We start from the raw sequence: 25,029 nt of genomic DNA on the forward strand, positions 1-25,029 counted from the left end.
ATGCAACTTCTGCTGCACTGCCACGTGATCTGTTAAAATTGCAAACTTAACTAAAATGTATTTTGATTAGGAAATGATCTATGTGTATGTCAGACTGGTGGTGGTTTGAGAGCGGAAAAAAAAAAAAAAAAAAAAAAAAAAAGAAGAATGTGTCCTCGGGAAACTGGGAAGTTCTGGCAGTGCTTGCAGAAGAATTACAGAATAGTTGAGGTTGGAATTTCTTGGTACCTGAAAAACTTTACCTGAAGACCTAACACAGTCAGAGAACACCCATGTTAGGACCAGCTACGGCAGTAGCCAAAGCAAAGGTGTAAAAGACAGCTCGTTCACCCTGAATACCACTGCAGGATTCCCAATAAAAAATTGTACAACAGGAACTGCTGCTAAGAGAATTAAGCAGATATACTGAAAAGCAGGGACAAGCTGTTCTTTCTTTTTGTCTAGACAAGAACAGTGCTTAAACCTCCAAATTGTCCATCTCGGCTTTGCTTTTGCAGCAAGGAGAATGGCTGGAAAGGAACAAAGGTTAAACTTACAGACATACTTTGGCATTTCTCAAGAAATGTACTGTTTTTTGTTTTGTTTTGGATTTTTTTTAGAGTCCACAGGCAGGGTAACTTGCTAAGTTTATACATTGAATACAAAAAGCATCTGTTCTTCCTCCTGTTTCATAGAAATGAAACTCTGGTGCAAAAGAGAAGACTTACCTGGAATAACAGTGCTCCTTAAACAAAATGTATTCTTTATACCAGGCTAAATCAGTTCAGTTAAAAAGGCAAAAAAATATTTTTTTTATCTGCAAGAAAATGTTTATTCTTTGTAAACCCCACAGAAAAAAAAGAATGCAGCCAAGACCAAGTATTGAATGAAAATTGTGCCAAAGTAGGCAGCAAAATGGGGGAACCTCAACACAAAAAGTCAGTGACAATATTTCATGTTTTGCACAAAGATGGAAAACCTATGACATTTCTGAGTAACACTTTTATGGTGACAATTACACAAGATGATTCAAAAATGCAAATGACAGCAACATGCACACCTGGCTAAAGCTAGAAGTTTTATCCCAAAAGAATATCTGTGATTAAAATGATGAAACTTTAATACTTCTATTGACTTGCATGTCCTACTTCATTTCTGTTTTTAATGAGGCATACATGCCAATTAACATGAAAACTTTAAAAAAAAAAATTATTTTCTTTTAGGAAGAACTTTGTTCTTCCAGAGTCCACTGCATGTTTGCAAAATCTCAATGTTGGGTTTGTAATTCTGCTAGTTTCCAATACAATTTTGCTTCCCACCCCTCCAATCCCCACCCTCAAAAAATCTGAAACACTTCAGAAGTTGTCAGTGCAAACACTTTTCTATCAATGTATAACATACATTTTAACTTAAACCTTTGTGCAATTTATGAGTTTCCTTTAAAACTCCTTAAAAAGTCCTTGGCACAACAGCTGAAAAATATTCAGCTCCGTTTAAATTGTCAAACACAAGGTGATATAAAGTGTAAATCACAGTTGAATAAAATAAAAAACCCCAGAACTGCAGCTTTTATTAGCCAGCTTTACAGTCTCTTGTATACAGTACATTGCACAGTTCCGCCTTCACAATAACGCTTCCTGTATTAATATTGTGCCTTCCACGATGCAGTATAATCAAGGCAAGTTACAGAACACTGCTGAGTTTATATCAAAATAAACAGAAGATGTAACCTTGGTTTATAATGAACATCCAAATTACCATGTACAATTTGCAGTAGACTCTGTAATGAGCTTGATATATCAGCTAGATGACAGTGAAGGGGGAAAAAATAGTTTAAACTATCAAGTTTCCTCTTGAAATGTCTTTTCCCAAGGCACTGTGAACAAGACTGTTAGCAATTCTCAATGACTAAAAACATCAATGGGAATATAAATATTTCACACAACAACCACCGTCACATCATCATCTATTCTCTTATTCTTTCCCTTAAACAACGCCCCTGAAATTTGTTTGGTCCTTTGAGGGGTAATCAAATTATCTTCTGCAACATCACATATTTTTATTTAATACATCTATCAATCAAAGCTTTGTTAGATTATTTAACCCTTTCACTGTAAAAACTGTTTTTCCTCACTATTTCTGAATGAATCTGCAAATTCAACTTGATTATTTAAAAAAAAAAAAAAAAAAAGAAAGGGTTCAAAATCAAGCAAAGCCCTGTATTTTTCAAGAGGAAACCATGCAAGAGTACATAAAAAGGCAAAATTGGCTACTTGAAAACCAAGAATTGTTTTTAATGCATTGGCCAAGGAAAATAAATTGCAAAGTTCTGTGAGGTTTTCTAAAAATTTACAAGAAAAACTGATGGGCAGTTCTAGTCAATCCAGATGTTCTTTTATCCTGTTTTAAATGACAACGAATACAGTCTCACACAATACAATTTCATCTTGACTGCAAGAGACACTCCTGTGTGATGCCTTCAGCATGACAAAATTACTGGGCAAAAAGAAAATTGGCATTCATTTCTTCAAGGGCTGATAAACAGAGGCATTGGGATCAAGTCCAGAAGGGCTGGTCTCCACAAATTTGGAAGAGTAATGTGGGGAAACAGGACTCAGAGTGCTGGTGGCTGCAGTGTATGTTATGCTGGGCATTACTGCCATAACTTCTGCAATCTTCTGTTTTAGGTCCTTGATTTCCTGATCTTTTTGAATGATTTGCCCTGAAAACAGCAAATAACGTCACTTAGAAGCAGCAGCATGTTTTCACCCTCCACCAACTGTTCAATAAGAGCTGCTGAAGCAAAACACCCAGAAGACATTCAGTGCTCTAATGGGACATCAGTACAAGCACAACTCACATAACTCCTGGTTCGTGTTAACAAACTATGTTTAATTACCTCTAGTTACCAGGTACCACTAGACATAGCATTTTGCATAGATTTTTCATTGTTTGGGTTCACAGCTGCACCATATCAAAAGATTTTTTCTGTGGCTCAACTCTTCTCTGCACTTTTCCATTCACATTTTACAAGCAACTCACAAGAGTAAAAGTGTTTGCTTATTAAATGTGTTATTTATTTTCAAAACTGTCCTATTCTTACCATTTTTCTAAACCCCCTTTGTGCACACTCATGTCACTACAGCAATTTATGAAACAACAAAAAAGAAACGAAACAAAAAAATTTCTCATGCTAATCAAATTATCAAATTTTCCTGCAACCAAGCAAACTTCTGCAAGGAAACTAAACAACTACTAAATCAAAAGGTTATTTAATTTTGCTTTGCAGTTTGCACAGCTGATCCAAGGACAGTCTGGGCAGGGTTTTATGCTGGCTTCACGCTCCCTCTGGTGGCTGCAACAGCAGCCCAACACGGACACCAGTGCCCACGCTTCCTCACCAGTGTGAAGTTTAAACCAGGTTGGGTTATTTCCCCCCCCCATTTTGGTTGTATTTACTTCAGGAGTAATACAATATTCTTAGGATTCAAGGACAGGGGCTTAATAGATGGAAACTATTGTTTTATCTTCCAATTCTTTAAAAGTTCTCCAGCTTTAAGGTAATGCCTTATAAAAATGTAGAAAATCATCATAAATTAACTTAAATGCCCATCCTGATGTTTATTGTCTCAGTTCAATAGCTTGGGGAAATAAGGTCAGCTGGATTGCTTAGGCTGACATTCACAAAGCTGCAGAATACAAAAACCCACTGAAAGCTGAAATGCTGAGTGGGGGACCATAGCCCACCCCTAAATAAAAAGGTAGGATATTCTTTCTGTGCATTTTCATGATTTCAGTCAGTACTACGTGTTGAATTCAACTATCCCATATTACCTTGGGCAATCTCAAGCTGCCGTTTTGCATCTCCTAACGCAGAGAACAGATCCAGCTTGATTCTTGTCTCTGCACTCAGGCTGTTCTCTAAGTGCTGTGTTTTATCCTGCATGGCTGAAAGTGCTGACATTAACACCTCCGTATCCTTCTCATTTTCCTTGTACTTCCGCAGTTCCTGTAGGAGTAATTAGGACAAATGTTATTCTCATCGACTTTACACATGAGATATACTGAGAAGTCTTTCTCTTCCCCACAGCACACCACTGGGCCTGGTATTAATACTGTAAAATTAAAATGATGGTTAATTAAGGACACTGTAATATTACCTCCAGTAATTATACACGACCATCATACAAGTGATTACAGCCATATTGTACAATGCATAATTACAGTGTGGTGAGCAAGTACCATTTACTCTGCTTCTCAGCCCTCTATCATCTGATTCGAGACCCTCCACCCAGAAATCCTCCCCAGCACTTCCAAGTGCCAGCTAAGCAGCCGCAGAGTCCTCTCAGCCAAGCTGTGGAGTATGAAAACACTTCCCACGAGCAAAATGGCTAGACTGGGGACTGATCTCTTGCTAGACAGTTTAAAGTGATACTAAATAAGCATCTTAAGCTGTTTCAGTTGGCTGCTGAGAGGGATTTCTTTATCTCAGAATACTTCCCACATTGAACCTAACTGTGCTGCAATCCCATAAATTTAGAAAAAAGAAAAGGAGGGAGCAAGTATTTTGCACATGAGAGACAGGCACCTTGTGGCTGGGAAGTATGCAATAACATTGTGACTAAGAAAAAAGAAATACTATACACAAAAAGAAGTTCTATACTTTTGAATGAAGACACAATAATACAACAGGGGAAATATTAATGCCTGTACCAAAAAGCTTCTCTAACAGTTTGAACATGTTAATAAAATTTAAAAGCTTGACTATAGCTGGTTTTAGTTCTTTGAAATCCATGCTTATATTTTCCATGTATAAACCATACTTGTTGTCAAGGGTTTGGCAAACCCAGTAACAATAATGCTGCATACGTTATTTGGAAACAAGTTCACAATAACACCAGGTGGATTTTGAAGTGTCTAAAAAACCACAAGACGTTAAAAATACATATTCATGCAAATTGTCAGTTGACAGTCCAAGTACATCTTTAGGAACAGACATTTTGAAAGGGTAAGGTCAACTTTAACTCACACATTTGAGCTCTTAAACTCTAACATGCCAGACAACGTGTCTGCTACAAGTCTACCACAATATACTTTCAATATTCAAGCACTTCCACCCAAAAAAATACGTCTGGCCAGTAATTAAGACTGCACTGAGTAAGCAATCTTACTTGCTAGCAGTGAAATTTATAATGATACATACTGGCAACAAGATAAACACATTAGACAATGTTGCTGAGGGAATTATATTCTCAGTCCAGCCAGACCATTGGCTCGGGGAAAAAATTCTAATAATTTAAACAATTGAATGGTTTGGAGCTGAGACTATTAACCTTTCTCATGCCCACGTTCTTACAAAGTCTGATGCAAAAAATGCAAGACAGACATCTGAAGAGCATAATTCTTGACAGTGTTGATTGCCTCTTATGTAGATCCACCAATTTCAGAGGGCTGAAAGCACTCATTGTGATGCTGATCTAAGCCTCTGGTGCTTTCTCATTACCTGAACTTTCATTTCTAGTTCTCGTATCTGATCTTCTTTCAGCTTTATGTCAATTGTTAGCTTCTTGCACTCTGTCTCCAGCTCTCTGATTCGATTTCGTAAAGTTTCAGTACATTCTCCTCTGCAGAAAAAAACATTAAGAGAGAAGATGAAATAAGAATGAGGCTGTCACTCCTGAACTTTTCCATGTTTATAACATGGAAATTTATATAAATATTGGAGGATAGAAAGAGGAAACTAACTTTTCTACTCAACAAGAAAATTTCCCTTGTAGCAATGCAAAAAGTTGCAAAAAGTTACTCAATGTTATGCCTCAAGTATTAGGAAATTTGGAATATTTATGAGCTATGGAGAACAGAAAAGCAGAAACAATTCTTTTTAGACATTTGGAGCACTGCGCATCAAAGTCATCCACACTTATGCAATGCTTTCATCTCAAAAAATTTCCCATCTATACAACTATGTTACCACTGAAACACCACTGTGCTGAGCACCGGTAGTCATTGGCTTGAGCAGAAAAGTTCAAGATGTGAGATCAAGACAGTATTTTGGCCAACGTCGTTGCGTGAATCCTGGATTCACAGTCCCCACATGAAAGAGGATGGTCCATTTTTTAAAGCAGACAGACCCACGCAGAGTACAACATCTCTCTGTTAGCACAATCAAGGTACAGCAGATAATTTAGAGCCTATTCACCCTTTACACCCTGTAAATGTAGTGTGTATGAGTACTGAGACTCAGCTTCAGAGGAGATCTCCCACTGCCTTAACACAAATAAACCTCCCAACACAAACAAAGCTTTTTTTAGGGGGAAAAAAAAAAAAAAAAAAAATCAAATACAGACTATTCCTTTATGTACAGAAGAGTGAACAATGCCTCCCCAAATCCCCCCTAAACACACTTCAGTAGCAACAGCTATGTTTCAGTAATTTTCTGGAGCTGAGCTTGCTTCTGGGATAGAACAAAATACCTTGTAGCAGCAGCAAAAGCAACAGCACGTGCAGCAGTTGCCTCTTCCAACTTCTTTCTTTTCTTTTCTTCCATTAATTGTTTTTCTACAAAGGCTCGCGCTTCCTGCTCTGCCTTTAGTTTCTTCTCCAACTGGCTGATCATTTGTTTATCTTTTTGTTTCATTTGTACAGCATTGTGTAATCTGGAAGGTAACAGGTATGGGAATTTAATGGATTATTTTATTTACTAAAAATAAATTGCTGTCAATGTTCCCAAACAAGTTGCTGGATTTGTAGACAAGTGCCTCGAATTTTGTAGAATCTTAACATGACACTTCCCCTTTACCAGACTACAGTCATCAGCAACGAATTTACACAGCAACGTAGAAACACATACTTGTTCTGAAGCAGTTCATTTTCTTGCCGGAGCTGTCCGATTTCAGACCGAATTCCCCGCTCTGTGTTAGTCAGAGAACTGATCTGACTACGTAGCTCCTGCTCGATCTGCCTGCTCGCTTGCAGGTCAGCCTTTAACTTTTTAATATCTTGTTCCAACCTAAGAAAGACAATTTTAAAAAACAATTTCAACTATTTCCCAAAGGTTCAAGCACATTATAAAAGTAAACAGAGTAAACATCATGCCATCTGCTAACCTCCCCAAACCCTTCGTACTTAAAACAATCAACTCAGAAATTACGTCTATCCTTGCTAATTAATAATGTTGTATATAACTATACATATATAGCTCTATCTATAGCCATACACACACTTCATAAACTCCCACAGGAATTTTGTTTTCCTCCATGCACTACAGAGTTGTAAAACAAATCCAACAAAATTACATTTTTCCTCTTCAAGCAGAAGTGAAATGGGTAAGGCTCAAAAGTTGTAAATAAGGACAGCTGCACACATGAAGAAATATTACTTTTCTCAACAAATTATGAGTTTAATTTGTTAGTTATAGCTGAGCTATGCAGCATACTGCTGAATTCTCACCTAAACTTTTTTTTTCTCCCCCTTGAAGTACATGATGTGCATGTTGAATAAAGAGTATGTGTTAAGTCATCCACAGTTCAGGAGTCAGTAAATTTAGTTTTAATTGCTCCTGAACAGAGACCATCTGCTATACATTTAACTGTAGCTTCTGAAAGTTCCTGAAGACTCAAGTTTATTAATTAAACTATTTTCAACCAAAATTGGTTAAATAAAGAATGTTTCTAAAGAGAGGCATCCAGCTCACCTTACTTTTTTCCCCCCACATTTTCAAAATAAGATCGAGTCTTAGAATGAAAACACATCACAGGTGAATAATCAACCATTTTTTATAAACCCCATGTTACAAATTTATTTAAACCTAATACACCTCTCAGTCATTCACACGTAATCCTCATTTGCTCTCTCAGTTACTGATTTTAAATTTTTTAAATGTTCATAAAAAAGATAAAGACGTTCTTATTTCCCAAAGTTCCGTACAGAATTAGTGGTAGTTGAACATTGAGACTTGGGAAAAATATTCACAAAATCCCAAATGAACTGCCCTTTTTGACATTCACTAGCACAGATAAATGGTAATAGCTTTTTGTCCTTGTAATGAAAACACTTAGCTCTTTTGGGCTTTAGTGCAGGAAAATCTCAACCTAAAATGCTAGTGAGAGATGTAACAATACGAGGCGTAAGAACATCATGTGTGAATGAATCAAAAGGTTAAATGTGGAATCATCAAACTTATGGAAATTCATAAAAGTACATCTGTAATAGGCTGAAGATGCACTGACGAGGTCTACTGGGTAAATTAACAGCAAGAAACAGCCTATAAAGGAGCGTGATCTATAGTACACTTGTATAACTCAAATGCTCAGATACCACTTTTTACAGGTGCACTGTCTTTCTATTTGCACTTGAACTGCCCTACTGGTAAGAATTCCTTTTAATATAGTATACATTGTGGTCAAATGTACCTTTAAAAAGAAAAAAAACAACTTATACTCATTAGGCAAATATTAATAATACAAAACAAATACACATTTCATATTGAAGATGACAAATCATTTCAACACTTTGTACTCTGATGAAAAGAATTTGCAAACCTAACTAAATATTCATTCAACCATGTAACCATAGCACACAAACAAAAATGGAAAACCCATCAGCAGACGTTACTAGGTATGTATTTTCACCATGCTCAGTATGTTAAGTGATAGAGCTGGACAGTCATTGGGTGATGATATAACTGCTCAGTGTAACCTTCCAATAAACAGCAACTGTTTTCAAAAGAGCAAACTTATTAATTGAAGAGAGTAAGATGCTGAAGGAAGCATTAACAGACTGTTTTCTGCCAACAACTGACTGGTTTTAATATGTTTCAATAAATAGGTGAAAATGGTTGGTAGGACAATGTAAAGGAATGCACATATATCACACACACTTTACACTGATAAGTATCCATAAATAATTTCAACATAAATGTCTACAATAAAGTGATAACTGTGAAAACAAGACAGCTGTGAACAGCCTTTTCCCTATAACTAAGACTATGTCAAACTTCCTCAAAATAAGATATACCAAGATTTATTTTGGGTATTTAGTATTCCAGGAAAAGAAGCACTGATCAGGTAAAGCCCGAATAAATCAGAGATGCTGGCACAGGACAAGCTGAATTTGTATTTTTGGCAGCAGAGTATTGACATTAGTTCAAACTTCTTAAGCCATCTGGTTCATGGCATTCCTGCCGGCTTCAATGAGGGCTCTGTACCTGCAGTGCTCATGGGGCTGGTCCAGACTGTGCTGTAAAGAAAGATAAAACCTGTGTGATCTGTAGGGTGCACACAAACGTGACCAGAAAGGATGCCTGCTTTCCAAGCCAGGAGGAAATATAAGAGGCCACAAGCCTTTCTTTTTCACTCAGCAGAGGTCCAACCAGAGCTGCATACATTAAATTTGTGAGAATCAGGATCGGGAAATGTTGCACACTCATGACACATCATTCAAATCCTGCCTGAACACAGAGCCAATGTCTCCTCCTTAACTTTTCAAGCATGCGCCAAGCGTCAGATATTCATCCTTTTACTCTGAAGGAACACAGGGGACTTTGGGTAACTTTTATAGGAAAATAAGACCAACCTGACATTCTTTATAACTTTCACTGTAAAAACACAAAGGAGTCAGGATTAAACTCAAGAATTGATCAAACTCTGGGTGCTTCCATTGTTTATGAAAAACCAGTAGCCACACCACTAAAACCCATCCAGGCAGACCATGTAGCGATAGAATATTACTGCCTAGGAGCAGCTGGTGCTGTTCACCTGCAACCCTTCCTTCACTGAACACTGCAGAGAGGAGTTTCTTTTCTTAGAAACTGCCAGCAGGTGTAAAGTGGGAACTGAACACCTTATGCATCCATGAAAACACAAAGACTCTCCTATTTACTAGCCACTACAAATGTGCTCACAGTAGCTCAGGAGTGAAAGAGTGGCAACTTAAATGGTTCGACTTACTCTAATCGAGGAATTCCAGTACTTCCACACATCTGATTTTTTCAGACCACCATGCAGTTAAGAGTTTTTATTCTGTTGTGAAACAATCATTCCTATCGGTACAGATGATCTTAAACGGTTGAACTTAAACAGTCAAAAGACAGAATAACATATGTAAAACATGATCAATCTACATACACTGAGTGACCAAGTATTGTAGTGCAGTTCCAAAGGCTCAGAAGAGAATTAATACAGAGAAAACTAATCTCTTTCAAGTCAATGGCAGACAAAATCACTGGAAATTTCTGTCGATGGACTTGTTTAGAAATGTTTTAAAGTAAGATTTTACCAATTTTAATTATTTCTTTTCATGATGTCATAGTTTTTTGCTATAGCTTTAAATACCAGAGCAGATGTTTTCTGCAATTTATAGAGCAAATAAATGCTCCTTACTATCTAAAATGTGTTAGGAAGCTAGTAATTCATCATAATGCAAGGACCAAATGTTTCCTATATGGTTCCTCTCCCAGACCTGCCACAATTAGCTAGAGATACAATTTAATTACCAAAAAAAAAAAAAAAAAGACATGAAGTTTGTTTCCCCTCAAAACCACATGCACTCCTTACATTCTCTGGTGTGTAACCATGTTCTTATCCATCTTATAAAGTCCAGTCAAACATTCTCAGCCTACAAATTTCCTCCTGTTGAATGGCAAGACAAAGCTCTTCTCTGTATATAGACAGAGAGGTCATCCATCATTTTCACAGCAATACAAGGAGATTAAAACCAGCCTTTCTGTTGCTCCCTTTCTAAAATGAAAGAACATCATCAGGGTAAGCCAATACAATGTCATAAAAGAAAGCTTTGCTGCTACAAGCACAGACTAGCGCGTGAAGTTTTCCCTCCTCCTCCCCATAATAGTCTGCACTACTGTTACAATGATAAATGACCCAATAAGACTGCTTTTTTTTATTATTATTATTCTTTCTACCATTTCATTTTCTGCTTAAGTCTCTTATTTCCTGGCTTATTGGAAAAGTTATTTACAAAGGGCGGTTGAAGAAAACCTGCGTTCTAGAAGATACTTTTCTCTATTGCTGCATAAACTACAAGTCATTCTGACACACAACTATTTTTAAAACGAGGGTTTAGTTGCAGATTATTACATTGTGCTGTTTATACAACCAAGGCCAATTTCTTTCGGTTTGTCATTACTATAAATGCAGATTTACCCATTTTCTTTTCTCAGCACTACCACATACCATTCTTGATCTCACTGATGAAGAAAATTAATCAGTAATCATTGCCAAGACTGAGTATTTTTCCAAAAGCTTCAGGGAAGATTGATGGATCAACTTAAAGACAACTCAATTCAGCTTACTCCTAAATATCAGAAACTGGTGAATAACAAATCCTTGTTCCTTAGCTTACTTGGTTAATTCAATTCCATAATCACTTGGCAACTGCACACAAATTAAACACAATTTATATAAAAAATAAAGTTGTAAAAGACCCAGAAGGCACTCAGGTGCTTTTCTAAGAAACCCATTTTCCTTTTTTATGTTCTGGCCCAAACTGTTTGCATAAGCACTGGCCACAGTGAACCTACTTCTCTGAAACAGCCAATGTGATCCCACAGCATTGAGGTTCTCCTGCTGTAACTGATATGCTGTTACTAGCAGCTCCTCAGAGCATTTTTCATTACCAAAAAGACAGTAATCCATAGAGAGAAAGCACAGTTACTTATTTTTTTCCTACGCAGAACTGATCCAAGTAGCTGGCATTTCAAAAGGTTATTCTGTTTCTGAACAGTCCAAGCACCATGTTGACAGTGGCTTGAAAATGGTCTGCTAGAAGGATCATCTCCCAGATTTCTAATTTACATTCCCAATTCTTTTGTTTTTCTATTCTATACTTTCCTTCACTGCCATCATATTGCATGAAACATTGACCATCTCCCCCACTTCAGCTGACAGCAGAAAACCTTCTGGTATACTAATGGCATTTCAGGCGGGGTGGGTAAGGAAGAAGCAACAATCACTTTTAGGACACCAATGGTGCCACAAAAGATGTACAACAATTAGCATCGAATGGACAAAAATTTACATTAAAACCTTCAAGTCGGTCTCTGCAGGTAATATCAAATTTTGGGAAAGTAAAGTAAGATGTGGTAGACCAGCCCTTGCTTCACAAATATTTTTCTTAGTCCAATTGCCAGAAGATGCCATTGTTATCTCAGAGAATAATTAGTACATAAGACAGCTTGTTTCAACACCTCATGTGCCAAAGGCAAGACCTCTGTGGATACAAACAGTTTTTGCCAAGCTGCACTGCCAGTTTTTTGTGTGTGGTTTCTGGTGGGTTTTGTTTTTGTTTTTGTTTTTTTTAAGAGTGCAAATAGCTAGAGGCAGGATGTGATTTTTACTGTGTAATATGCAACACGCAAAAATTCTGCAGCAATTACAGCTTGGACTTGTTCCATACATCAAGGCCCTAAAACATGAACAAAGCCTGCTGCATCTCAGAAGTGACAGTGGGACAGTAACAAGAAGCCAACTTGCTCTGTACCTACTGACAAACAATATTAAAGTAAAGGGATACCATATTTTTCCATCCACTGGGTACCAAATTTATCCCTCCATTGGCCCAATTACCATAGCGTTGCAACATAAGCTGCTCAGATCACAAAGATTTGATTAAATGCCTGACAAACAAACAGCAGATTTCAGCATTCATCAGAAGTAGATATTCAGATGATGATCCCATGGCTGGAGCAGCTCCCCTGGGGGGCCGGGCTGAGAGAGTTGGGGGGGTTCAGCCTGGAGAAGAGAAGGCTCCGGGGAGACCTTCGAGCGGCCTCCCAGGGCTTAAAGGGGGGACAGGAGAGGGGGGGAGGGACTCTGGGTCAGGGGGTGGGGGTAGGACAAGTGGTGACGGTTTTAAACTGAAAGAGGGCAGATTTAGGTGAGATCTGAGGCAGAAATCCTTCCCTGTGTGGGGGGTGAGGCCCTGGCCCAGGGTGCCCAGAGCAGCTGTGGCTGCCCCCTCCCTGGAAGGGTTCAAGGCCAGGTTGGACTGGGCTGGGGGAAGGGGGCCCTGCCCGGGGCAGGGGGGGGCACTGGGAGGGCTTTAAGGTCCCTTCCAACCCAAACCAGTCTGTGAGTCTATGATTCATTTCAACTGTAGGAACAAAAAAAAACTAAGACAGAGATCACTTTCAAGGCTGATCTGCAGGGACAGAGCCTCTTGAACTCTTTGCTCTAGGTATCAGGATGACTATAACATAACATAATATTCACTGAAATACTTAGAGATAGGGATCACTAACTTCCTCTGCAGGAAACTAAATACATATGCACTAACTACCAGACAGAGCAAAAATAAAAACTTACTGTTTCAAATAAGAGTAATATCGTGTATGTAAAATATAAACTTAAATTGATTAGCAGTATCATTTCAGATATAAATGTCACACCAACTATTTCAGAGACAAAGTTAACAAGCATGCAAGACTGTCTTGTTCTCAAAAACCCCTGATCTTCACTGTCTTGAGTAACCCCTGTTAATTCTGAGTCCCTTGCAGTTGTAAGGCATACTTTACATTTAATACTGGTTAGTCAGCTCAAGGAAATAATATGTGAACACAAAAGGAAAGCAGCTTGATTTTGACATCCTGCTGAGACTCTGCTGGACAAGAAGTTATAAAAAGCATCTTCATTTGGAAGCTGAGCAGATCTGATCTGAAAATCAGACACAAATGCAGGACTTTACCCAGCCCTTCTCAGGGTACAGCACTGATGCAGACTGAAAGTTTAATAACAGGAACGAGTACTACTACTGGAAGTGGAAAAGATGATGAACAAATGCCTTACACTCCAGGGACAGGATAACTGACAAGTTAAAAAAAATAAACATGAATTTTTAAATGTAAGTGCATTCTATGCCATCCAATTTGTCAGGTAAGTTTATGCTTCCATTGGTGTAGGAGTTACATACTCAGTCTGAATAGAAACAAGATTTCATGAATGATTTCAGTCATCTACATTTGTAAGAAACTGTGAGCAACAACACACGGGACATTGGTGTTTTAAGTGCTCCTGGCTTGCCTGCAATGGGGAAATCAGTGCACAATAAGCAGCTACATGAAGCACAACAGCCACATCACACCCACGCATCACACAGAAACACTTGACAAACAAGAGACTGGAGTAGCTTAATTCACTTTCAGGGCAGAGTAAGGCTACATTGCACAAAGGCATTTCCAGAGTACACAAATTGTGTACTCCATCCCTACCCAGTGAATTAGGGGAGCTAGAATTCAATGAGGGCACAGTCTAGTTTATTGTATACTCACTTTGTGCATTAGAAAACCCACTTCAGACAATTACAATGATCACGTGGTCTAAGCTCACATTACAGCATATAAAATTTTCAATGTGTAATTTAAAACTTAAAACATGTAAGGTTTAAATCTCATTCCTTGTCATAGCTACATGGGACAAAATTCTTAATCTGGCAGGTCATTCTGTAAAGCATTTCCCTTCTCTTAAGACTTATGAATGATTTTTTGAACTGCAGCAAAGCTGAACTGACCTGTTCTCCTCTTCAGTGAGCAAATAGCCATATAAAGAGTACAGAGATGCCCATCTGAAACTGGCAGAGGAATACAGTTGTCCTGTACATGCTTGTTTAGATATAGCTTTGCTGAAGATAGAGCCATCTGCATCCATTAATCTTGGCTGAATTTGATTCACAGATTAGACTGATTAGCTGATCTCTTATTTGCTTCATACAAGTTCTCTACAGACATTAGGTATCAATTAGTCTGGGTATTTAATTGACAGAGTGATTATCAGAGGATAAAATATTATTTTCATTGAAGTAATTGTAGTCACATAGCACAAATCCTCAGAGACAGACCAGAGTCAAAAGTCCAATCATCAAAAGATACCTGCAGGGAAAGCAAATCTGCCCATTAAGTTAGTCAACAAGGATGTGTTGGCCAAAGAGTGTTCGGCACATGAGGAAAGGAAAAAGAGAGACCTAAATCAGGAATGGGAGGAAAGTGCATAATTGTGCAAGGGTTTTGTTCTAGACGTATCTCTTTGCCCATTCCGAACTGCTACATACTACCTCTTTCTTACAAGTACTTGTTCTGGTAACATATGACACCACCGAAGGTCTCATGACTTACATGCTGTAAGTACTTAGCTGCATTTCATACATACACCTTTATTTAAACTTCAGATAAGCATACGTAAAGATGTGACTTCTTCAATCTTTATAGTTTACAAGGCAGCTAAATTAAATCCCTGTGACCTGTACTTAAACCCATAAGGCAGCAGGTATGCAAGCAAGAACCTGAATTTATCACTTTAAGGAGTTACACAGTAGCTGATACTTTGTATCTATACTTGGGAATTGAAGATTAACACATAAACCAAACATTTAAAGGCGGAAAAAAAAATCAAAACCAACAAAAAAACAAGACAAAACACCTGCTCAGGCTCTATCGAACCCCACTGAATCCCCTGGAGATGTAAAGGTCACTCCACGGAAGGTTTGTCAAGAACACACCCAATGAGCTCTGTAACAGTGATTCTCCACATTTCTCTCATGCCTTCCATCAAATGGTTGTCAAAGCTATTTATTATGCCTCACAACACCCCTGTGAGGTAGGTAAGGGTCGTATATTGAGTTAGAAAGCAAGCAATTTGCTTTCCAGGCTGCATAGCAAACCAGAAGCAAGAATCAGGAATGGAACCTAGAAGGCACAGTTCCTAGTTATCTTATTCCACTACTAGAAAATTAATTTGTTACTGATGATCCCATAAAGACATTTTCCTAAGAAAAAAAAAAGATCTGATGTACTGGAACGAAGGGAGGATAAGACAGGCTGTTACACAATGCTCAGATCAAACTTACCTTACCAGTGCATCTGGTTTGCTTAGCTGGTTATTAGGAATACAATTTTCCATTAAGTCCTTATGTGTGCTTGGGCTCTTGCTAGCACATTTCTGTTTTTTCTCATTTTTAGTAGATGAGGAAGGGATGCTCCCGTTAGTTGCACTGTGACTGCGAGGTGAGGAGTTCACAACTCCGCTGACATTTTTGTAATTTTTGGACGAGGCAGTGCATGAGTCCTCTTTTAAGAGGTTTTCTGTACTTCCTACAAGATCATTATTTAATCTTTTACTATTGATATGGTTTTCCATATATTCAATTTCTTGTATTTTAGAGTCTACAGGTTGCAAAATATTGTTATTTATTCCAAGGTTGTGTTTCTTAGCATCCTTGTCCTTTTCTTTCCCTTTTTCTCTATATTCTAGCTCTGGCAACGTTGCAGATATTTTTTTATTGGCTGGAATGCCTCCATTGTGCTGCAAAAGTATTGAGGAATCCATATCAGATAATCCTTTGGCTGCTGCAATACCAAAATAAAAAGAAATACTTAGTTCATTAAATCAATCAATACTGTGACATACACAGAAAAATCATTAAGTGCACATCAATCATTTTTGCAGAAAACAATCATTATTAGAGTCTATCTAGAAAAGAAAAGCAGAAGTCACATGACATTTTAAGACTTTTTTCTCATTACAGGCAGGAAACAGTAACCAAGGAATTTAATAATAAATACTAGTGCTTCACAGAACACTGACTGACTAGATTGATGCAGTTGCTAATAAAGAAGTAAACAGAGAGGACATAATTCATTTCTACTGTCATACTAACCACTGCCAAAATAATTTATTTCTGGCTCCTCTGTTTCTAAGTCCACTGTACTTTCATCAAAACAACATGGACTAAAGAAGTTCTTCCTTAGCAGGCTTTTTTTTAAAAAATAGCAGATAATAGCAAACACATTAAGTAATAAGTATAACTTGCCTTCCTCTGCCTCCCGCTCTTGCCTTTGTAGCATCTGCTGTTCTGGGGGCAGAGCTTGTTGGAGAAGTTGCATGTAGAACTCATTCTCTTTCTGCACTTCTTTTTGTTTTCTTAAACGCATTTTGTAGCTGACGTAACTTTTAAAGCCAAAGCCCAAAGTCACAACAGGGTAGCCAATACTAAGAAATAAAAGCAACATTATTATTCAAAATATAACCACAAGAGCAAATTAATACATTGTAATAAATTATATAGCTGTGAATACATCTGGATTACAACTTTTCATAGAAAATAATATATAAAATGGGTTTTTGCTGTACTACAATAAAGCTACAGTTCAAAAACGTAGGCACCTCTTTATCAAGACAAAATTACAGTTCATTACAGACAGCAATTAACAGTAGCATGGATTAAAGGAATACGACAATGCAATTGCACTACGCATAGCAACGACAGCTTTTAGACAAGCACCAGAGTAGGAATTATGAATCTTTTAAGGAGATAAGAGCCAAATATAGCAGAAGCTCCCAAGTTTTGTTGTTCCTACAGGGCCATGTAATATGCAGTATGTGTTAATAAACATTCATCCAGGAGAGTGAAAGAAGAAACTGATCCTTAGCCCCATCCTTTTCCAGTCCAAAATTAAGAGCAGATCCCTTGTCCACCGCTCTTTAAAGCCAAGACAAAACAATGGTTTTCCAAAACACCGCCTCTGCAAGAGGCCCTGCGGTACCTTCTCGCTGCAGCCCAGGCTGAGACACAAGAGCTGCAGAAGCCGCTGGAACACAGAGCTTTGGGGCTACTGCACTCCCGGGGGGCCAAGGCTGTGAGCCCAAGTGCCATCACCCACACGGGGTACAGCTAGCAGTGACCCTGGGGGTAAAGCCTCCATAACCACCTGCCTCTGCTGAGGATGGCCACGACTGAGACATCTTCTGTGGGCAACAAACAGCCCTTGAAAATTCCTTGTTTAGGAGACTGACCTTGAAGCTGTAAGCAAAACACATCTAATCTCTAAACCTAGTTCTTCCACTTATCTTACTGACAGATAAGATATGAAGAATTTCACTTCCAGCCAGACTCTGCTGTTCCATTTGTTGATGGGGATGACAGAAGCATAACAGAACTCTGGAATTATTTTTTTTGCGTATCAGGTTAATCACACAGAATTTAAGTATTCTTATTAGCTTGTGACAACTGTACCAAAACAGAATGCTAACAAAACATGCTAGTGTATTTATTAACAAGGATGCTTGATCAATGAGCAAACACCCCTGTATAAAAATAAAAATATCTTTGACAAGTATTTTAACAAAGCACAGTGAAGCTGCGTTTTAAACACTGAAGGTATACTAGATCAGGGGAAAACTCAGATGCAGATGACTATTAACCATTAAAATCTTCTCATTCTTTGCTCAGTAATAGCACTGTGCAAATTGCATTTGTAAGTAAGTTGCCAGAATGCAAGAATCATTTGCATATGCATCTGACATTATCTCTGCCAATGCTTCTTTTGTAACACTGTGTAAAGCCAGCTGTAGCTACAGTTCTAAAACTCTGATGACAAGCTGAAATGTTTGCATCCAATTCAGCAGCAGAAAGACCTTTCTTCACAGCTCCTAAGTGCTTTTGGAACCTATTATAGAATTTAATTAGTGTTTAAGGCATTTATTGCACAATGTAGACAATATAAATTAAAATGGCAGATGTCTAATTTATTAGAGACTGTATCACAGGGAACTGGACCAAATGACTCCAGGAAAAACAGGACACATTTTAAATGTAGCCCAATCAATGCAGACTACACTAAAAACTTGCAGAATAAAAGTGCATTTCTTCCAGATATGGATACTCTGCAGTTAAGTCTTTTGCCTCAAGTCACTCTTATCACTTCCAAAGAAGTGGTGTAGTAAATAATGTTTGGTTTTTATTTTCTGTCATGATTTTCAACCTGAAGCTTATTCACTTCCTCTGGTGAATTATGAAATCAGATGCTCATGAGAACCCTTCTTGTTGGAGGGGAAAAAGAGGAGTGTTTTGTTATAGAAAAATTAGAATTTCATAATGGGATACATAAATTATCAGTAGAAGTAGCAAAAAAATAGTTTCATTATGTATTCATTCACTATATATTCATTATGTAAATACAAATTTGTAAACCAATGACAAGAATTTTCAAGAAATGCTAGGACTACAGCTCACAAACCCTGTATCTTCAGAAAGGTTGCACTTCGTTAGCGTTCAGCATATATTTCTCGTGGAATATTTAATGACAGATGTGCAAGGGGAGAACTGAACAGCCTGAACCAAAATAAAAAGCCCTGAATATTAATTTCCCTGGTGAAATAAAGGTTAATGAGAAAAGGAGAAATAAACACTTACCAGTGTGCTGCAAATGGACGACAAAGGTCTACATGGAAGTTTTTTAAATCTTTAAATCTAATGGCTGCTTCAATATAAACAAAAAGTATCCACAGTGATACTGTTGGTAGGCACACACCCCTCTCTATTGAGAGAAGACAAAAAAAGAAACAAACACCTTAGTAATATACTACAAGCAGCAAATATTTTAAAGTTACTTTTAAAACATTCCAAAAGTCAAGGGAAATTTTCAGACAGACATATAGGAAATTGTAAGAGGTTGGGTTTTTTTTTTTTCAGATGAGAGTACCTGGGATGTCTTTATTTTAAACCAATTCTCAACTTTTGCCTCCTTATCTTGCTTTATTACTTTTATAAGGCATCAGTGAAAAATAACAGATGCACAGCTAATGAAATAGCTTGGCACAAAACCCTATACGGAGAAGGAACACAAATGGAAGAAACTGCAGAAGATGAGGTAATGTTACAGCTTATGATCTTTGAGTCAGAAGTGGTAAGCTTGGACTACTTTTTCACTCCAAGTTAGGTATATCTTAGTAGCAGCAGTGAGCAAATCAGCTGAGAAAACAGGAGTGAGTAAGCACAGTACTGGTTACTCCATATACAGTAATGCAGACAACAGTCCGCAACTCAAAACTCTACATCAGGGGAACATTTAGGACGCTGTATTGATTTCTTTCTCCAGCACTACTGGTGAGAATGTAAAACAGAAGCCAAGCAAAACTGAGGTCTTAAACCTCTTGGCCAATGGAAAATGCCACTGTTGCTTGCAATATAGCCACTGTAAATTTCCACAAATCAATTCCAGTTACATGCCACAAGCTTCATAAAAATAAACAAAGGTCTTGATTACATACTGACAGCAACATATTGTGTGCTGATTTGGAAACAGGTCTCAAATTAGAGACTAAAAAGAGCATTACTCTGAGGCCCTGAAGTTATTTACTGTGGTCTCTACTTTGGTCTCTCTTGAATAGCTGCACCCTGCAAAAATGAGAAACCTATAGCAGAAACTGTCAGCTTAAAGGGACCAAACATTTCAGCTAGGTAGACATAGCATCAAAAAAGATCGTAACTTCCTGAAAAAAAAAAAAAAAAAAAAAAGGAAAGAAAAAGAGTAAGTTCCCATCAACTTAGATGAGCATTTAAGAAACAAGAATCCCTAAGGTTGCAATGATTTAAAATATTAAACAAGCTCAATAGCTACAGTTAAAACTGGCCCATCATGTTTTTCCTTCAGGGTTTCTAAACATCAGCTCAGAGAGCAACTTCAGATAACGCTTTAACATCTTAATACAATCCTAAAAATAACTTCATATTTTTTACGTATTTTAAATTGGGCAGCAACTGGTTCACAGTATCTTCCATTAGCTCCCACATCATCATTATTATAAATGACTAACTTGTCAGAAAGATGACTGCTTTCACCAGTAAGCTGAGAAATGATCTGTACTATCTGGGAAATTCTTGTGATCTGATGGCAAGTCTAACATGAAATATTATAAAAGCCTCAAATCCCAAGGACTTGGGTAGGGAAAAGTTATCTCTAAAATAACCCACAAGTTTTATTCCTAAAATTTTCCGATTGAGGGAAGGACATATATGTAACCTACGTCAAGTATCTGTGCTCACGCAAACTAAACCACCTCCCCCAGTCCAACTGCTGCCCCAGAACCCAAGGATTTATTAAAAGAAACCCCAAACAACTAAGGGTAAAAAAAAAGAAGTGGGGACAATGTGCAGGGAGAAGATTTCTCCATACATGTGTCAAACTGTTGGGGCAGCCACTGGTATTCTGAGCCTTTTTTGCTCAAAAACGGAATCCAGTTGACAAAGATTTGACCAATACGAATTTAAAACTATGATAATATCCAAAATTAAGAGCACACTAATCAGGTAGTAGGAAGAATGTAACACTTTTACAGACTTCTCGTATTGGCTTTGTATTTGCTGAATTGCTGCAGAAGTGTTCTGAAGTCAGGAAAATATTTTTTTTTTTTTTTTTACTGCTCTGAAATTCCTGTTTATACACCTTCAGTACCATTGGTCAAGCTTTAATGATTACTACAAGATGCACCCAGACATGTATCAAGTGCAAATCAACATACTAATGAAAGCAGAAGAATATTTTTAAACTATAACAAATGTGTATTAAAACAAATGTGGTAACAAATAGAAGAGGGTTTCTGTATGTTACTAAAAGCTGTAAGTTATATATATTGAAATCAGTAAGTTGTAAATAAGGAATAGCAACCTACCTGTGTGCCAGACATACTGTACCCAAACATACGTGCTGGCAGCAAAAAACAGCCATTGTATTGGTATGAAGAGCAGACATATTATATTTGATGTGAATGCTACACAAACAAAAAATACTGAAAAGGCCTAAAAGAAAGGAGGGGTGGGGGGAAAGAAGAGTGTTTTGGTTTATTCCAGCAAATATTACCAGTTTATTAATAGTGACACCACAATGATTTCAACATAGAAACACTAGTGTTGTTCATAATCAGGGCAAAGAAACGGAGCAGCCTAGCCAATGCAAGTTGAAGTTTAGCCAACTAAGAGAGAATGGGTGCAACTGGAGAATCTGTGCCCATCCACTCTTCCAACAAGTCCCCAAACAGCTATATTTATTCCTTATTATTTTGTTTAAAGACTTTTATTTACACTGTTGATATAGTATTACAATATTTTCCTTCTGGAAAAAAGAATCACAAACAACCAGCACTGTCATTTATTTTTTGAAAGAGTAGCAAATATCTAAACAGGCATGGGCTTCCATTTTATTTTAAAGAAAACCCTGTTATATAGGGATCTAAAGCAATGCATTAATCTCAGGAATTCAAACAATATTTTACTCTGGTGAAAGTTTGATAAGCTATTTATTTCACTTTCACTTGCCACAGACAAAATATGCAGTCAAAGAAAAAAGACTTGAGCCCAGGTCACCTTGTCACTTGAAAGTTCCTCCTCTTGTGAAAATGATCATCAGTGCCATTAAGTTAGTTGTATAACATGGAATATGCCCTGAGACTTTGCAGGATTCCCCTACAAAGGGACAGTAATTTTGTGTTATACTTACCAAACCCTGGTATCGGAAGGAATCGTAAACACTCCTGATGAAGAGCCAGAATGGCCACAGATACTCAAATCTGAACTCGAGGACAAAATCTGCCAACAGTACTAGGGCCCACACTACCAGGAACTTCAGGTACAGAAAAGTACTGTTAAAAAAAAAAAAAAGGTAATTTCAGGTCAGTATTTCCAACAGAAAGACTTACTTCCTTCTTTTTTTTTCTTTTTTTAATTAAAACTTCTGGAGTAAAAACTTCAGACAACTGTTATACAGATAAGAAAACTTCATCCAAATTAATTTTACAAAATAGGTAGTTTTATTATTACATTAAAATCAGGCCTGGTCTAATGAAGTTAATTATATTCAACTGCATTTGTTTTTAAAGTAGCAAGGAAACAGAAGGCTCGCTGCTCTTACAAGACATTCAGCAACAATTTCTCTTTAGCTTTGCAGCGTATTTTTACAGTGTGAAGTCTTGCCAACAGGTATGCTGTCACAGCTTAAATGTTTCTCTTCTAGCTTGCACTCTTGTACTTGGAGCTCAACTTTCTGTGTTCCCTCTCTTCAACAGACTGCAGATGTTCACTCATTTTCCACATTCAACACAAACTGCAACACCAATAAATTGAGATATATTTTAAGTCTATAACTATAGCAATTAGGAAGACTGTTTTAGATACTGAGTTGTCAGAGTTATATTTGAAAACATCCATATTAAAGTAAATGCATCCATTAAGAAAAAAAAACACCACCAAACAGAAAAATGGAGGCACATGAGACTTGAGGCCAGACAGTCTAACTTCTATTTTTTTTAATTATTTCAAAGCCACATTCCCTTATTATTAGTCCTGCATTTTGAACCACTGATGATCCTTCTTGACTATAGAGCTCAAAATATTTTGAGATCATATCTAACACAGGTGAGTTAAAGGATATGCCCAGACCATTCTGCTAAAAAGGAGGAAGCAAAAACTCAGCAAAACCCTCAAAACCCAGCACCCAAAGATGTTGCACTGTATTGGGTTATAACAAAGGTGAGGGTTTTTAAAATATATTATTATTTTTTAAATCAAGGGCAGTTTTTCCTTCTAGTAACTTATTTTCCTCCCCTATCATACTGCCAACAAAATCAGTAGAAACTTTGCCCTGGAATGTTTACTGATAAGTTGCCAAGAGTTTGCACACAGAGTGCCAGGTAGGGCCAAGTTTCTGTGCTGTTCATGGACTTCTGGCTTTTTTAGGAAGTTGTTCAGTGCTTCAGAGAAGATACAAAATAGAAAACTTCTATGAAAAGTGTTATGTACCACCAAAGGTTTAGAAGCGACTGAACGACTCGTCCAATTATCACTCCTGCTACTTGTCACACAAGGTCAGCTTCCAAACCACACGACCGGGAAAAACACTTCGTCTTCTTGTGAGTCAAAGATTAATTGCATGGGCCTGAAAGCGACCCTTATCAGCTGTCCTGGCCCTCCAGCTTTGTCTGACGGAAGAGTTTTTGTGTAGCTTTCCCACTTGCTGTATGTTATCAGGCTCTCTCCTAGAAGTCCAATGCCAAGGGTTTCACTGTGACTAGACTCCTCGAAAAGAATTGCTTCAGTGGAACTACTTACATAAATGTACTCACATAAGTACATGCTTTTAATCAGCACAAACAAAAAAATGTGCTGATAGAAAATATATTTCGAAGTCTGAGACAAATAGGCAACTATTCCTACATTTAACCAACCTCAGCCTTCCCCCCACACACACCTTTTTGAATATTCTGTATCTGGAGTTTAACATAATGGGACTGAAAAAAAAATGCAAACGAAGAGGCTACAGGAAGCACTTTAATTCAATGGAAACAAACTTAATGGCACACACACTTAAAAAAGTTAAGGTACTGCTTCTTTCAGTTTTTACAGAACAAAAATTACTCTGAGAAGAATGAAACTATAGTATAAGTATTAAAAAAAAAAAAAAAAAAACACAAAAACAACCCACAACAAAACCCAAACAAATGTCATGTTCGTCCTGGTAGATTATGCTTGCATATGCTGCTGTTCTCTGTTTTTTTAAAGTTTAGATCTTCAACAGAAATCTGTAAAAAGCAGCTGCATTCAGAGAATACTTGGACATAAAAGGTGACGGACATTTGGGTATGCCATCATCACTGTGTTCCTTTTGACCACGCTGTTGAATTGTACATGTGCAGGTCTTAAGATTTGAGAAAATATATAAAGGCATCACACCCAGGCAATCATTAGTCTGTCTGTTTAGCTGGAAAAGCAGTTGTGTTGTGTAGGCACTTTTTCTAGGGTTAAAGTTAGGGCTATTGTTTATTTTTCCGCCACTGATATCCGTAAAGAGACTACATTTTTCCTAGTAAATTGGGGTTGTTAGAACTAATGCTTTTCAACTGTTAAGTGCCACTCTAAGTTAAAGCATTTGCTGAATAAGACTTCTGTAATACAACGATTAAAGTGATTTCTAATATTAAATTCATAGCAATCTGAAGGCCATGGTGACATTTACCACCTTTTAAAGTGGAATTGTAACAATACATTTGTAATATGGTTTTCCCAACAATACTAAAGAGCCTACTTCTCAGTCATCTGAAAGACTCAAAAGCAATTAAGAATTTAATGAATATAAGACTAAGACACAAGAAAGTTATTTCCTTTTATAAAAGACTTCATCCACTTATGTTGGCCTCAGCAACAAAGTTCACTGTTGTGTAACATGTTCTACATATGTATTCAACTGCACGAGTCCACATGCATACAGGCACTTAG

At 37.4% G+C, this 25,029-nt stretch overlaps 1 protein-coding gene across 1 annotated transcript in view; it reads right to left on the minus strand.

The window, feature by feature from the left end:
* Positions 1 to 786: 786 nt before the first annotated feature.
* The window catches only part of MACO1 (macoilin 1), a 30,877-nt gene continuing 6,634 nt past the window's right edge, over positions 787 to 25,029 (minus strand). Inside the window, exons 2-11 of the mRNA XM_033003279.2 lie at positions 22,259 to 22,400; positions 21,435 to 21,561; positions 19,177 to 19,300; positions 16,795 to 16,973; positions 15,832 to 16,330; positions 6,830 to 6,988; positions 6,453 to 6,635; positions 5,483 to 5,603; positions 3,814 to 3,988; positions 787 to 2,701 (exon numbers count right to left, since the gene is read on the minus strand). Coding sequence (XP_032859170.2) covers positions 2,499 to 2,701; positions 3,814 to 3,988; positions 5,483 to 5,603; positions 6,453 to 6,635; positions 6,830 to 6,988; positions 15,832 to 16,330; positions 16,795 to 16,973; positions 19,177 to 19,300; positions 21,435 to 21,561; positions 22,259 to 22,400 — 1,912 coding nt within the window. The 3' untranslated portion in view covers positions 787 to 2,498. The remainder of the gene's footprint in view (positions 2,702 to 3,813; positions 3,989 to 5,482; positions 5,604 to 6,452; positions 6,636 to 6,829; positions 6,989 to 15,831; positions 16,331 to 16,794; positions 16,974 to 19,176; positions 19,301 to 21,434; positions 21,562 to 22,258; positions 22,401 to 25,029) is intronic.

Source organism: Tyto alba, unplaced genomic scaffold (genome assembly GCF_018691265.1).
Source record: "Tyto alba isolate M040663 unplaced genomic scaffold, T.alba_DEE_v4.0 Super-Scaffold_20, whole genome shotgun sequence".
Classification (NCBI taxonomy): domain Eukaryota; kingdom Metazoa; phylum Chordata; class Aves; order Strigiformes; family Tytonidae; genus Tyto; species Tyto alba.